The sequence below is a fragment of the Oryza glaberrima genome, chromosome 11 (assembly GCF_000147395.1).
Source record: "Oryza glaberrima chromosome 11, OglaRS2, whole genome shotgun sequence".
NCBI classification, from domain to species: Eukaryota; Viridiplantae; Streptophyta; class Magnoliopsida; order Poales; family Poaceae; genus Oryza; species Oryza glaberrima.
Genome location: NC_068336.1, coordinates 10,165,848 through 10,177,771, shown reverse-complemented (window position 1 = coordinate 10,177,771; position 11,924 = coordinate 10,165,848). Strand labels below are relative to the sequence as shown.

The 11,924-nt window shown below is 42.4% G+C and overlaps 1 protein-coding gene across 4 annotated transcripts; it reads left to right on the top strand.

The window, feature by feature from the left end:
• Positions 1-3,466: 3,466 nt before the first annotated feature.
• LOC127754563 (uncharacterized) lies at positions 3,467-11,657 on the top strand. Of its 4 annotated transcripts, none has more exons than XM_052280140.1 (16): positions 3,467-3,598; positions 4,190-4,282; positions 4,564-4,629; positions 4,765-4,850; positions 5,063-5,283; positions 5,380-5,654; positions 5,786-5,871; positions 6,699-7,096; positions 7,162-7,647; positions 7,763-8,114; positions 8,346-8,576; positions 8,677-8,801; positions 8,891-8,971; positions 9,819-9,979; positions 10,239-10,362; positions 10,457-11,657. In XM_052280140.1, exons 2-16 carry the CDS (start codon positions 4,262-4,264, stop codon positions 10,681-10,683), a joined length of 2,940 nt encoding a protein of 979 aa, XP_052136100.1. In that variant the 5' UTR covers positions 3,467-3,598; positions 4,190-4,261; the 3' UTR covers positions 10,684-11,657. The 4 variants fall into 4 exon arrangements, with proteins under 4 accessions (XP_052136100.1, XP_052136101.1, XP_052136098.1 ...); XM_052280141.1 differs by having other exon boundaries at positions 4,759-4,850; positions 7,237-7,647; XM_052280138.1 differs by having other exon boundaries at positions 4,759-4,850.
• Positions 11,658-11,924: the final 267 nt, after the last annotated feature.

Below are 11,924 nucleotides of genomic sequence, written 5' to 3'. Positions count from 1 at the left end.
TCATGCGGTGTTGTCGATGGCTCTTTGTCTCTACGGTTTTTACACCGAGATCAATCAGATGAGAACAACAACAATTCCGACATCGGAAGTCGCGATCGACTACATGAGTTCATTTAAGCAGAAGTCGGGGGCTACTGCCAAGGTTACAGATAAGGTATACCCTCTATCCTTGGATATACGATGGGTACCGATACGGTATACCCGCGCGTGTACGGATAGTTTCCGTATACGTTAAGGGAATCTATCACGTGATAGAAATAAAATCTACGGATGGAAGGAGTCCTACTCGGATGAGACTGGGTTTTTACCATATCGTGAGGGGTCCGATATCTCCGAGTCATACTTGGAGATCGACTGACCCGCGGTATATAAGGGACCCCCTGGGCAGGACCTAAGCCATTGAATATTACTGCCAACACATCCCCCACAGCCTATGGAGCCGGAGCCTACAGGAGCCAAGTCGCTAGGAGATCTAGTCGGACCAACTCGACTACGGTCTCGTCGGTATCATCGAGTTCTGTTATTCCCTTTGTAATATGTGGTTTCCATCATATAATCCCATATCAACTGGATTAGGGCTATTACCTACTAAGGGGCCTGAACCAGTATAATTCTTGTCTTTTGTTTGCTTGATGTTGTACTACGTAGATCCTCGTATCAACGGACCCCATATCCTCTATATCCGGTCTACGGGTATCCCCGTCGATAGAACTGATCTTCTTTTCATGTTGGAAAAAGTACGAATTACCCCCCTGAACTATCACGGTTGATCGAATTACCCCCCTAAACCCAAAAAACAGACATTGTTCACCTTAAACTTTCAATACCGGACAAACTACCCCCCTCGACCTAATCCAGAACAGTTTTGTCCTACGTGGCGTACACGTGGCAGACCAGTCAGCATTTTCTTTATAAAAATATGGGACCCACCTATCATACTCCTCTTCCACTCTTCCTCTCTCTCTATCACTCTCTCTCTCTCTCACTCTTCCTCTCTCTCGCGGGTCGGCAGCAGGCGGTGGGCGGCACCGTGGGACGCAGAGGCGGATGCGGCGACGCAGGACATGAAGGCGGCGACGGCCGGGGACAAGGAGGTGGTTGCGGCCACGACAAGCAGCCGCCCCCTCGCGCAGGGATGGACGGAGGCGACGGCGGTGTCGCGGTGACCATGACGAGCAGCCACCCCCTCGGAGCGGAGATGGACGGAGGTGGCGGTGGCATCCACCAACATCGAGGGATTCGTAGTCAGTTTTCTGTCGTCAATCATGGCAGCTAATGTTTCGTAGTTCATCCGCAAGTAGGAAGCAAATCCAGTCAGTGCAAGCAACAAGCAGCATGAAGCAATCAAATCCACAAGCAAGAAGCAAGCAGCGGATGCACGAACAAGCATTAAGATCAAGTCCTTCGTCACCACGTTGGTCATAGCCAAGCCGTACTCGTCGTGCATCTTGTCGTCGCGCCTTGCCATGCCTCGTCGTCGTCACCGCGTTCCCATTCGCCGGTCGTAGCCACTGTCGCGACACTCTTCATCGTCGCCAGCGCCATCATTCGGCGCCGTCCAGAGGAAGAGTGAGAGAGAGATAGAGAGAGAACAGCCTGTTTGGTTGGAGGGAGTTTTTAGGAGGGATTGGGAGTTTAGAGGGATGAGGCTATTAAGTGTTTTGTTTGGTTGGGAGACATGGGAATTTTGGTGGGATGGGGATGGGGAATTGAGCAAGGAACTCCCTCCTTTTCAATACCTGGGTAGGGGCAGGTAATTGGGAGGGAATTCCTCCTTTACTTTTTCTAAGCAAATCTCAGCCATCCGTTTTTATTAATGACCTAATCTCCAACTAAACTCCCTGTCAATTTCCATCACCTCTACCAAACAAGATATTGGGATTAAAAATCAAATTCCCATCTTAATCTCATCACCAATTCCCTCGTGTAAACTCCCAATCCCCTTCCCTCGAGTTACCAAACAAGCCGGAAGAGAGAGAGGAAGAGTGGAAGAGGAGTATGATAGGTGGGTCCCATTTTTTTAAAATAAAATGCTGACTAGACTGCCACTCGTACGCTTCGTAGGACAAAACCGTTCTGGATTGGGTCGAGGGGGGTAATTTGTCCGGTATTGAAAGTTCAGGTGAACGATGTCTAGTTTTCGGGTTTAGGGGGGTAATTCGTACTTTTTTGCTTGGCAAATTTTGCTAAGGACATTGTGACTTCGCGGTTTTAGCTCGAGGACACCGCACAAAGTCACTTTTGGAGGAAGACACCCTATAAACGTGGTAATTTCCTAGTGGACACCGCACCCATTAAAATAATAATTTTCGGTAGAAGAGGAGAGATAAATCGTGTGAAATGTCAGAAATACCCCTGGACCCACATGTCAACTCTCCCATCTCTTTTCTCTCACCCACAAGTTTTTCTCTCTCAGCCAACCATGGCAGCTGGCGGCAGCAAGTCTGTCGTGGCAGCGCTGGCCGTGGCCTTCTTCCTCCTTGCCGCCTTCGCTTCGGGTTTGTCGACTGGGGATGCCACGTCGGTGAGGGGTACCAGCGGTGGGGGAGGCAGCGGCGCGGCTCAGCTTCGGCAAGCGCCGCCTACCTTGGCACCACGCCCGCTGGTAGGGGACGCCATGTCGGGGAGGCGTACCGGCGATGGGGGAGGCAACAGTGTGGCTCGGCTCCGGCAAGCGCCGAGCGGAGTAGCGGTTCGGTGGGGGCGACGACGTCTTCTCACCTCCCACGGTCACGAGGGCGATGGTTGCGGAGATGGAGCTCTACGACCTAACTGGCGGCTGCGTGGAGCGAGGGCTGCACGGGGATGGAGAACCTCCCGGGCCACGCCGCGGCAAGGCCCTCGGTGAAAATCTGCGCGGCGAGGAGGAACGCGTGCGGGGACGTGGCGACGTCACCCGCCGTGTCGCCCGAGCGGGAGCTGTCGAGGATGTAGAGCGCAGGGAGCACAGCGCCGACGAGGAAGCTGAGCACAGTGGTTGAGAAGGCGATGTCGGTGAGCGGCACGGTGGTGGAGAAGGCGAGCACGACCATGGCGCTGAACCAGTTGAGCTGTTTGATGGAAAAGAGGTAGTAGTGATGGTGCGGCCGCGCCATTGGCAACGTCAGCGTTGGGGTAGTCGCTGGCAGTGACCGGAGGATATGGCCGGAGTGTGAGAGGGAGTTAGTTATGGGGGAAGAAGATGACAAGTGGACCCAAGGGTATTTTTGATATTTTCCGCTGTTTATCTTTCCTATTGAACGAGAAATCAATATTTTAATGTCTGCGGTATCCATCGGCAAATAACTATATTGAGTGTCTTTGCGCGATGTGTTGCAGCTAATACCACGTAGTCGCCAATTTGCCTTTTTTTTTTCTTTCATATTTGTATCGTTTTGGTAGGGGATGGGATGTGCAATAGGGGGGAATGGACTGAGTGCTTGGCGAAATTACTAAAATATCCTCGCTGTTTTTTGACGTATAGTTGTCCTCTGTCGTGAGTTATCCATCAGTTTGCCCTCCGCCGCCGCCGCCTCCGCCGCCGCCGATCCCCATCCATCCCGCGAGGCACCGGCGAGCAGGGCGCCATCGTTCGTCATGCTGCTTCCGCCGCATCCTGGTGAGCACATCCTCCGCCACCGCCGCCTGCGCCGATCCCCATCCATCCATTGCGCGAGCGGGCGGGCGAGCAGGGTCGCCGTCGTTCGTCCTGCTGCTCCCGCTGCATCCGTTACGCACGTCCTCTTTCCCCCATCTCTGCCTCTCCACCCACGCACTTTCTCTCGAATTCGCGTTAGCCCTAGCTTCTGCTGTAGAAATTTGCCTGAACCTTAATACTAATAGCAGTTTGTTTGTTCCCAAAAGGTTTAGGGGTTCAACTGAACCCCCATGTCCCATTTTAGATCCGCCACTGCCTATTCTATCTATATCGTGTGCACTTGAGGTACAGTCATGTGTATGGTCTAGTGTTGTCGTAATTAAAACCCAATGATGTGCCCTTTGGATGGGTTGAGCACAGCAGTTTACAGTAGTGTTATTTCGTATTTTGGAATTAGTGTTTCTTTATACTTTGGAGACTATCCTGTCTTATATATAAACTAACTGGAACATTTCCAATGAAACAGTTTTCACCGATAGCATCATATGTGACGCGTAACTGAAACAAGCATCGAAATACTATTTTCGTTCATTGGTATGTTCTCATTGTTAGGGTGATTTTCAACTCTGAGAAAGAAAGCACATCGGTGAGCCAGAACCTTCTTGACAAACCTGAATCAGAGACATGCGACGCCGGATGGATGATGTGAGTTCGTTATTTCTAAACCCCATTTCTTCCATCTTCTATGTTTCATCTATGGGGGCATATATTATACCAAAGTGAAGTATGCCCAGTTAATTTTCTTATTTACTTGTTATGATTGAGTTATCGTGTGCTGATCCTCTTGAAATATATTGTACTTGGGTGTAAATACAAAGTAATGATATATATGATGATACGACTGATATTCTATACCATATCGTCTAGCCATAACATATATGATATATGGACAAAATTTAAAGCCCTGTGATGGTTTCAATTTTCAGCTAGTGTCAAACGCACAAGAGAACAATGTCACCTATGTGGATAGTAGTTCTGAAGAAAGTGAAGATGTGAGTTTGGAAATTTAATTTAGTGCTGTATCACTTACTTACTGCACCTCAACAAGAGGCATTTAAATTGTATGAAGGATTTTTTTTGTTGTGGTTTTTTATTAAAATTTGATGTTGTAATGTGTGTAGCAACAGGTGAAAATATGTGACATATGTGGAGATGTTGGTGAGGAGAAGAAGCTTGCTATTTGCAGTAGGTGCAATGATGGTGCTGAACATATGTGAGATTTCATTGTTCTTATATTCTTTTTCTGTATAATTATTCCATGAAATTTTTTAATGAGATAACGTGAAGTTTTAGGGAGAATTATTGCTGTCTTGGCATTGGATTATCAATGAAAAATGTGTTTAGTTCATTTCTTTTCCATAACGTCTTGTCTGAAGATAATGCTGTTTTGTTTCTTGAAGTTCTTACATTTTCTAATGCCTCCAGTTACTGCATGAGGGTAATGATGCCAGAGGTTCCAGAGGGTGATTGGTTTTGTGAAGAGTGCCGAACTGAGATGCAGATTGAAAAAGAAAAGAGCATACTTGAGAAATCTCAAGTGAAGGTTAGTACAATTTCTGTAGGGAGTAAGGTGAAGGCTGCAAATGTGAGTAATAAAGACCTAAATGTGAGTAATACATCCAGTAAGAGTACAAAAGAAGATGCAGGTATTATGACAAATCTGAACCAACATCTGGCATGTATTCTGTGCATTGTGTTTGTCTTGTGTAAATAGTAATGTCCTTCATTTCCTATGGGATCAGAGGAAGGGATTGTCCCTAGTGGCTGTACTTCTACAGGAAAGGAGGAAGACGGTAGATCATGCATTGGTGGCAGTGAGGCTGCTAATAAAAACGAAGAGCAGACATCCAGTGGGAGAAATGATGATTTTAATTTGAAGATAGATGGAGAGAGGCATATGCAAAGCCACAATAATGATGTTCCATTTACATCCGTGGCTCATGACATATCTAATATGGCTGTGAAGAATAAAAGTTCTATAAAGAGTGAGGTTAAAAGTTCTGAAGAGGTTGAAGATGTGAGTTTTAAACTTCAAATTTCTGTTTCACTGTATATCACTTGCTCTATCTTTATAGGTGGCACTGTAAACATGGTATGGAGTAGTTTTTCTCTTTACACTTGAGTTTTGAATCTTTCAAATAACAACAGGTGAAAGTCTGCGACATATGTGGAGATATTGGTGCTGAGGAGAAGCTTGCTGTGTGCAGTAGATGCAATGACGGTGCTGAGCATATGTACGATTTCTTTATTCTATTGCTTTTTCTATATTAGGTGTTTTCAGTTCATGAATGCAGTATGAAAACCCGATTTCATGTGTAATATATTATATCTGGTGAAAGTCATATCAGCTATGAGCCGATATCATGGTAGTTATCCTATAGCTGTAGCAGCGATCACCTGCTGTCATGGAAGCTATCCTAAATGCCTCCTACAAGTTTCGATGACCTGTTGAATACATTGTTGTTATCAAAGCTAAAATTTGAAATTGTGGACAATGCAAGCATCATCCTGAAATTTCAGTGAAAAGGCATATTAAGAGCTATGTCTGCTAAGTTTGGAAAAATAATATTTTGTTTAAATTAACAGACCCATGGAATATTCTGGATTTTGCACACGTGGAACATCGAATGATAAAAAAAGAACTATATCTCTTGTGTTATATTTAATTTTAAATGATTTATGTTTATACTTTGTAGAAATATGATTATAAGAATGACTGTCAGAAAATGTCAAGGAATTGAACAACAGTCAACATATAGAATTATGCAACTTACAGGTTTACCGCTACAATGCAAGCTATTTTCTGTACTGCTAATAACATCTTATAACATGGTGTAGTTAAATTTCACGTCATTTTGAGCATGGTGTAACTTTGAGGCCTGAAAGGGCCATTGCATGTAGCACTCGATGGATAGCATATTACCATGATTAACGTTGATTCAGCATATAGTAACCAGTACTAGGAAGGAAAATTTGGTCGATTTGTGATTTCGTTTACATGATGTTTATCTGATGGCAATTCTGTTTAATTTCTGGATTTTTTTCACATTTGCACCTTCAGTTACTGCATGCGAGTGATGATGCAAGAGGTTCCAAAGGCTAAGTGGCTATGTGAAACATGCCATAGTGAAGTAGAGAGTGAAAAGAGAAAGAACAAAATAGAAACATCCGAATTAAAGGTTGGTGGTTCCAAAGGACCAATGAACAAACCAAGTTCTTCTGAGAATGGTGTGGATGCTGAAAATGTGGGAAGTAATATGTCAAACAGAGGAAATGAAATGAACAGTGTCAACAAGAGGAAGGATGGGGATGCAGGGATTACTTCACTGGTGAGACAAAATCCAGTATCACGTGAAAGCTCATTCAAGCTGGATGGAAAGAAAGGAAAGGACCCTGCTGGACATGTTTCAACCTTGTTGACATCTAATTATCCTAAGAATCAAATGGCACCTCTTCGCGGTAAGTTAGTATTGTTAATGTTCAATTGGAACAATATTTGCATTCTGCACTTAAGAAATTTCTAGTTCTGTTACTGTTGCAGGGCCTCACCTTGCAGGCCTGCAACCAAAGAAAACTTTACACACCAAGCTTCAATGCAGGTCAACTCTCCAAATCCACTTCTTTCAACAATTCAAAGGTCCCTAAGGTGAAACAGCTACTGAATGAAGTTCCTCAGAAGCCCAAAACTTTCAAGGACTCTTTGTCCACTCCTATGAGAAAAGAGGGGCCAATGGGAATACTTGCTAAGTCAGCATCATTTAAAAAACCTAAATGTTTTGAGCCAGTAAATAAGGCAAAGCCTTCCACGGTGATGAATCCACTTGTGAGCGAAAATGCAAGAAACGATATATTGACTTCAATATTAGGGTCCCGCTCCCTTACTGGATCAGTGATTGTCCCAGTTCATTCGAAAGCACAGTCTTCAGCACAACATCTCAATAAGGGAAATAGAATGGCTGATTCAAATATTTTAGGCACTTCTGGCGGTGAAGGTGCTAGAAGTTTTCTTGGTAATTTTTGGTTCTTTCCTTTTATATCTTTGGTGCTTTTAACCTTTTTTTCTGGATGTCTTGACTCTAGTAAGGTCAGTATCCCATTATAGGATAACTTTACTTTGTTTTCCAGGACATTGTGGTATAAAGAAACCTCCTCACACAAAAGGACATGCCAACATAGGTATGCTTGGTTTAGGTGCACAGAAAAAGACAATTCAGGTTCCAGATTCATCACATCTGGATGATCAAATAAAGAGCCCATCTAGCTTGGTACCTAGTAATTCTAGCAGTGTGTCCATTCCTGGCAGCGCATCATTGAGAGATCACCAGGCTGTACCTTCCATGCGAGGAAGATCTGTGGACAGCATCTCTGCCATGTCAAAGGATATGAAGGAAAAAAAAAAAACGTTTTCCAGTCAAAGCTTTTCACCTAGCTGTAAACATATAGCTTCAACTATTCCAGAGTTGGATTATATTTGGCGGTATGAATATTCTTCTCTTGCTCTCATATAAATCCATATTATGAAATCACATTTCATCTATGTGTTTTGCCAGATTATGCTCATACCTTATCTAAGGTGTTTTTGCATGTGCAGTTCATAGTGCATGTTCTTTTAATCATGAAACTCTTATTTTCTTATTAGCTGTTGCTATCGTTGTATTAGATAAGATTGTTTCTGTGCCATGCATTTTAAAGTTCTCTTTTTTAACAGAGGTGGTTTTGAGCTGTCAAGGACTGTAAGATCAACTGTGCTTTGTGAGGGTTTGCAAGCCCACTTATCATGCTTTGCATCACCTAAAGTGCTGGAAGTAGCAAAGAAATTCCCTTCTAACGTCCAGCTTGAGGAACTTCCTCGTCAGAATTTATGGCCTCCACAATTTCATGATAATGGCCCTACGATTGACAGCATTGCTCTTTTCTTCTTTGCAAGAGATACTGAAAGGTGTCCTCTTCTGCTTCTCGCGTTCATATTTGATTCATTTGATCAGAAAGAATATTCATTGAATGTACAGATTTCTAACTCAAATTACTTTCGTCTGCAGCTATGAGATTCACTACAGGAAGTTGGTAGAAAATATGCTAAAGGATGATTTAGCACTCAGAGGAAATATTGAAACAGCTGAATTGCTCATATTTGCTTCAAACACCCTACCAAATAACTTCCAACGTAATAAATTTCTCATCAATTTTCTAGTGATATTTTACCTCAGCAAAATTTTTGGTACTACTATTGATTTTAATCTAATTCTGCTTCAGGATGGAACATGTTCCATTTTCTGTGGGGTGTATTTAGAGTTAGAAGAAAAGATGCCAACCTTCCACCTGATCTACCCATATGTGAGTTCTAATTTTGTGATGGATCTATTGACTGTGGATCTGAGTAGGGGTGAAAACGGTACGGAAACGGACGGAAACCACCTTTATCGTTTTCGTTTTCATATATTTTTTCGGAATCGGAAACCCCGGTTACGAAAACGGAATTGAATATTATCGAAACCGAAAACGGAGCGAAAACGAACCGGCGCGCATACGGTAATGAAAATTTATCGGAATATAAAACCCCCTCAAACTGATAAATCCAATTCTCAAGTCTCAACGGTCAACAATTCATCATAAAACACAATCATATAAGTTCAATTGTTAAGTCTCACAATACATCACAAAACACAATCTATGGAGTAAATAATCTATGTTTAAGAGAGTAGTGTTGTTGATAAATCCCAATGCAGGGAAAAAATATTCTTATGTAACTTTAGATTTGCATAACAAATATTTTTTAGAAAAGTAATAGCCAAACACCATGGTATTCACTATTTAGTGCTTAAAAAAAGAATCTAGGGTATTTTAGTCACAAAATTTTCGGAAATTCCGAGAAAATTTCCGGAAAGTTTTCGACCGATTCCGAGTTCCGACGGAAACTGCCCTTATCATTTTCGATTCCATTTCCGAGAAAATATTTCCGAATTGTTTCCGTTTCTGAAAAATTCTGACCGACAGATTCTGTTTTCGAAAATAGGTCCGGAATCCGGATAGTTTCCGCACCGTTATCACCCCTAGATCTGAGTGCTCCTGTTTTTCCTTCAGGGTATTCATCCTCTAAAGACCAGAATAATGGTGCTGAATTTGAACACAACTTTGTTAAAGTCAGTTGCTCACAAAGATTTCAATTGTCTTGTGCCTTCAGATGATAATAATCAGGGGTGCTCGAATGGTGTAAAATCTCTATTTCATCCTTTGGTTGGAAATCCTTTAGACGGGCAGTCTCATGATTCAATCACAGCAATGTTTCCAACAAATAGTAGTGCTATTGATGATTTTCTCCCTGTCCTGACAAGAAAAGACCTTGTGAGTGTTTCTAGCTCGTTCTTCAGGATAACATTTGTTTGTCTTTTTTATATACTGTGTTGCTTTCTACTTTGTATTGTTCAAGAGAACTGTCTAATTGTTGTACACAATGCTAACTTAAAAATATTTAGCAACCATGCATGCAGATGCATTCTTTGCTTGCGACCTTCTGTCATTTTGCACATTTTGTTTTAGAAAATATTCATTTGTTTCCACTACCGTCCTATAATAATGTTTCACTTTGGTTGTGCTTGTGCAGAAACTTGCTTATTCAGAGCAGAAAGAGAAAATGGGATATCCTTCTGAGGGTAATGGTTGTGATGTAAATTTTGATGTGAATATGAAGCTAAATACTTGTTCTTTCTCCGTAATCCATGGAAAAGGTAAATATATTGTTTCCCATCTTACTGGAGTCAGTATTTTCTCACTTCTCAATAGCTTTAAAATTTTTGACTTTTTTTTTTTTTTGAAAAAAAGGTAATGAGAGCACAAATAACAAAATGGACAATGCTGAGCACCTGATGGATGGTGACAGTGTGAATGCTACTGGAGTAAGCTCTAGCAATGTGCATACTATTTCACATGTTTCTGGTGGTGTACGTAAAAGAAGTGTTGACGTGGCAAATTGGGATGATAAAGTAAATGGAAGACCTCAGCATAAGAAAATTAAACTTGATGATGGAGGTTCTGTGTGTCCAAGTTAAGCTAGGACCATAAAAATGGAATCTTAAGGTGCATGGCCCTGACCTTTCCCCAGATGGTGGCAGTGAAAGTAGCGCAATGGCAGAGATCTCAGTTTATGCGAGATGCTCATTTGCACCAACAATGAAGAGTAAATGGTGCAGTGTCTGGAAACCATGTAATTATGCTCCAGATATTGAGTTTCCTTAAGCTGTGCATGGGCAAGAAGAAAAATCTTGAGGGATATCTTGTCGTTTCACCAAAATGTTTGGAACTGGTAGGAGGATAAATGGATAATGTATACTAGCTGCCTTCTGATACAACAGGTTTCCTGTGCTCATGCTTTCATGGCACGAAAGGAACTGAGTAAAATGCAGCAATGTTTGAGGAGTGTTGGAAAGATGTCTAGGACTAAGCCATCTTAGATAACAGAATTGATGTGTTGTCCGATAAATCTTCACTCTTGTCTGGTTAAGGAATCACCGAAGACAGCATTCCTGGAAAGCACTGCCAATGATGTCATGTTGATGTACTAACAGTAGCTGATAGCTGCTTGGAGAGCACAATGTTTGCTGGTAGCTGAATATGCTCGACGCATCCCACCCCATATCTGGATTGCAAAGTGCCTCTGAGTTCAGATTTAATTTGGTCTGGAGACGTTTAACTCCTTTAGAACTTTTAGAATGATAAGAATTTTTTAGAACATTAGTGTTCATAGATTTGATGTATTTTTAGCAGTGCATGGTTTTGATGTCTCTGCTGCTGTTGTGCGCCATACCCAGATATTCATACCTGAGGGATGCTAGTCGCATCTTGTGTTGTCCTTCTGGAATCTGACATCACCTAGCGCGCTTCCAAGATCTTTAGTGAATGCCATTTTGAGTGTCTTTTGGCTGTGCATCTGTGAAAATATTGCCAGTTCATGACAACTAATAGCTTTGTAAATTACCTTCTATTTCATGGTTCTTTTAGTTACTGAGGTTCTTTTTGCTTTTAATTGCTGCGGTGAAATGTACCATGTGTTGTACCTTTTGTTCTTTTAGGGTTCACCATGCATCAGGTTACTGTATTATTTTTGGGCATTTGCTTTTATATTTTGTAACGATGCCATTATTGTAGTGGTATTTTTGTAATTTTCTAGTGATAAATTCGCAGTAATGATTTAAAACGGTGATAAATTTATGATTGCCCCATTTAAAACCAAACCAGGTTACTGTATATCGTATCGCTATTCACCAGACGAGGACTGGGTTTACTTCGACAT

What these genes read in the sequence shown, in the direction of transcription:
- LOC127754563 (XM_052280138.1), top strand. Translation starts at nt 4,262, where the DNA reads ATGCGACGCCGGATGGATGAT. An exon ending in AATGATGGTGCTGAACATAT is followed by an intron (nt 4,851 to 5,062) that starts GTGAGATTTCAT and finishes TAATGCCTCCAG; the next exon opens with TTACTGCATGAGGGTAATGA. An exon ending in AATGACGGTGCTGAGCATAT is followed by an intron (nt 5,872 to 6,698) that starts GTACGATTTCTT and finishes TTGCACCTTCAG; the next exon opens with TTACTGCATGCGAGTGATGA.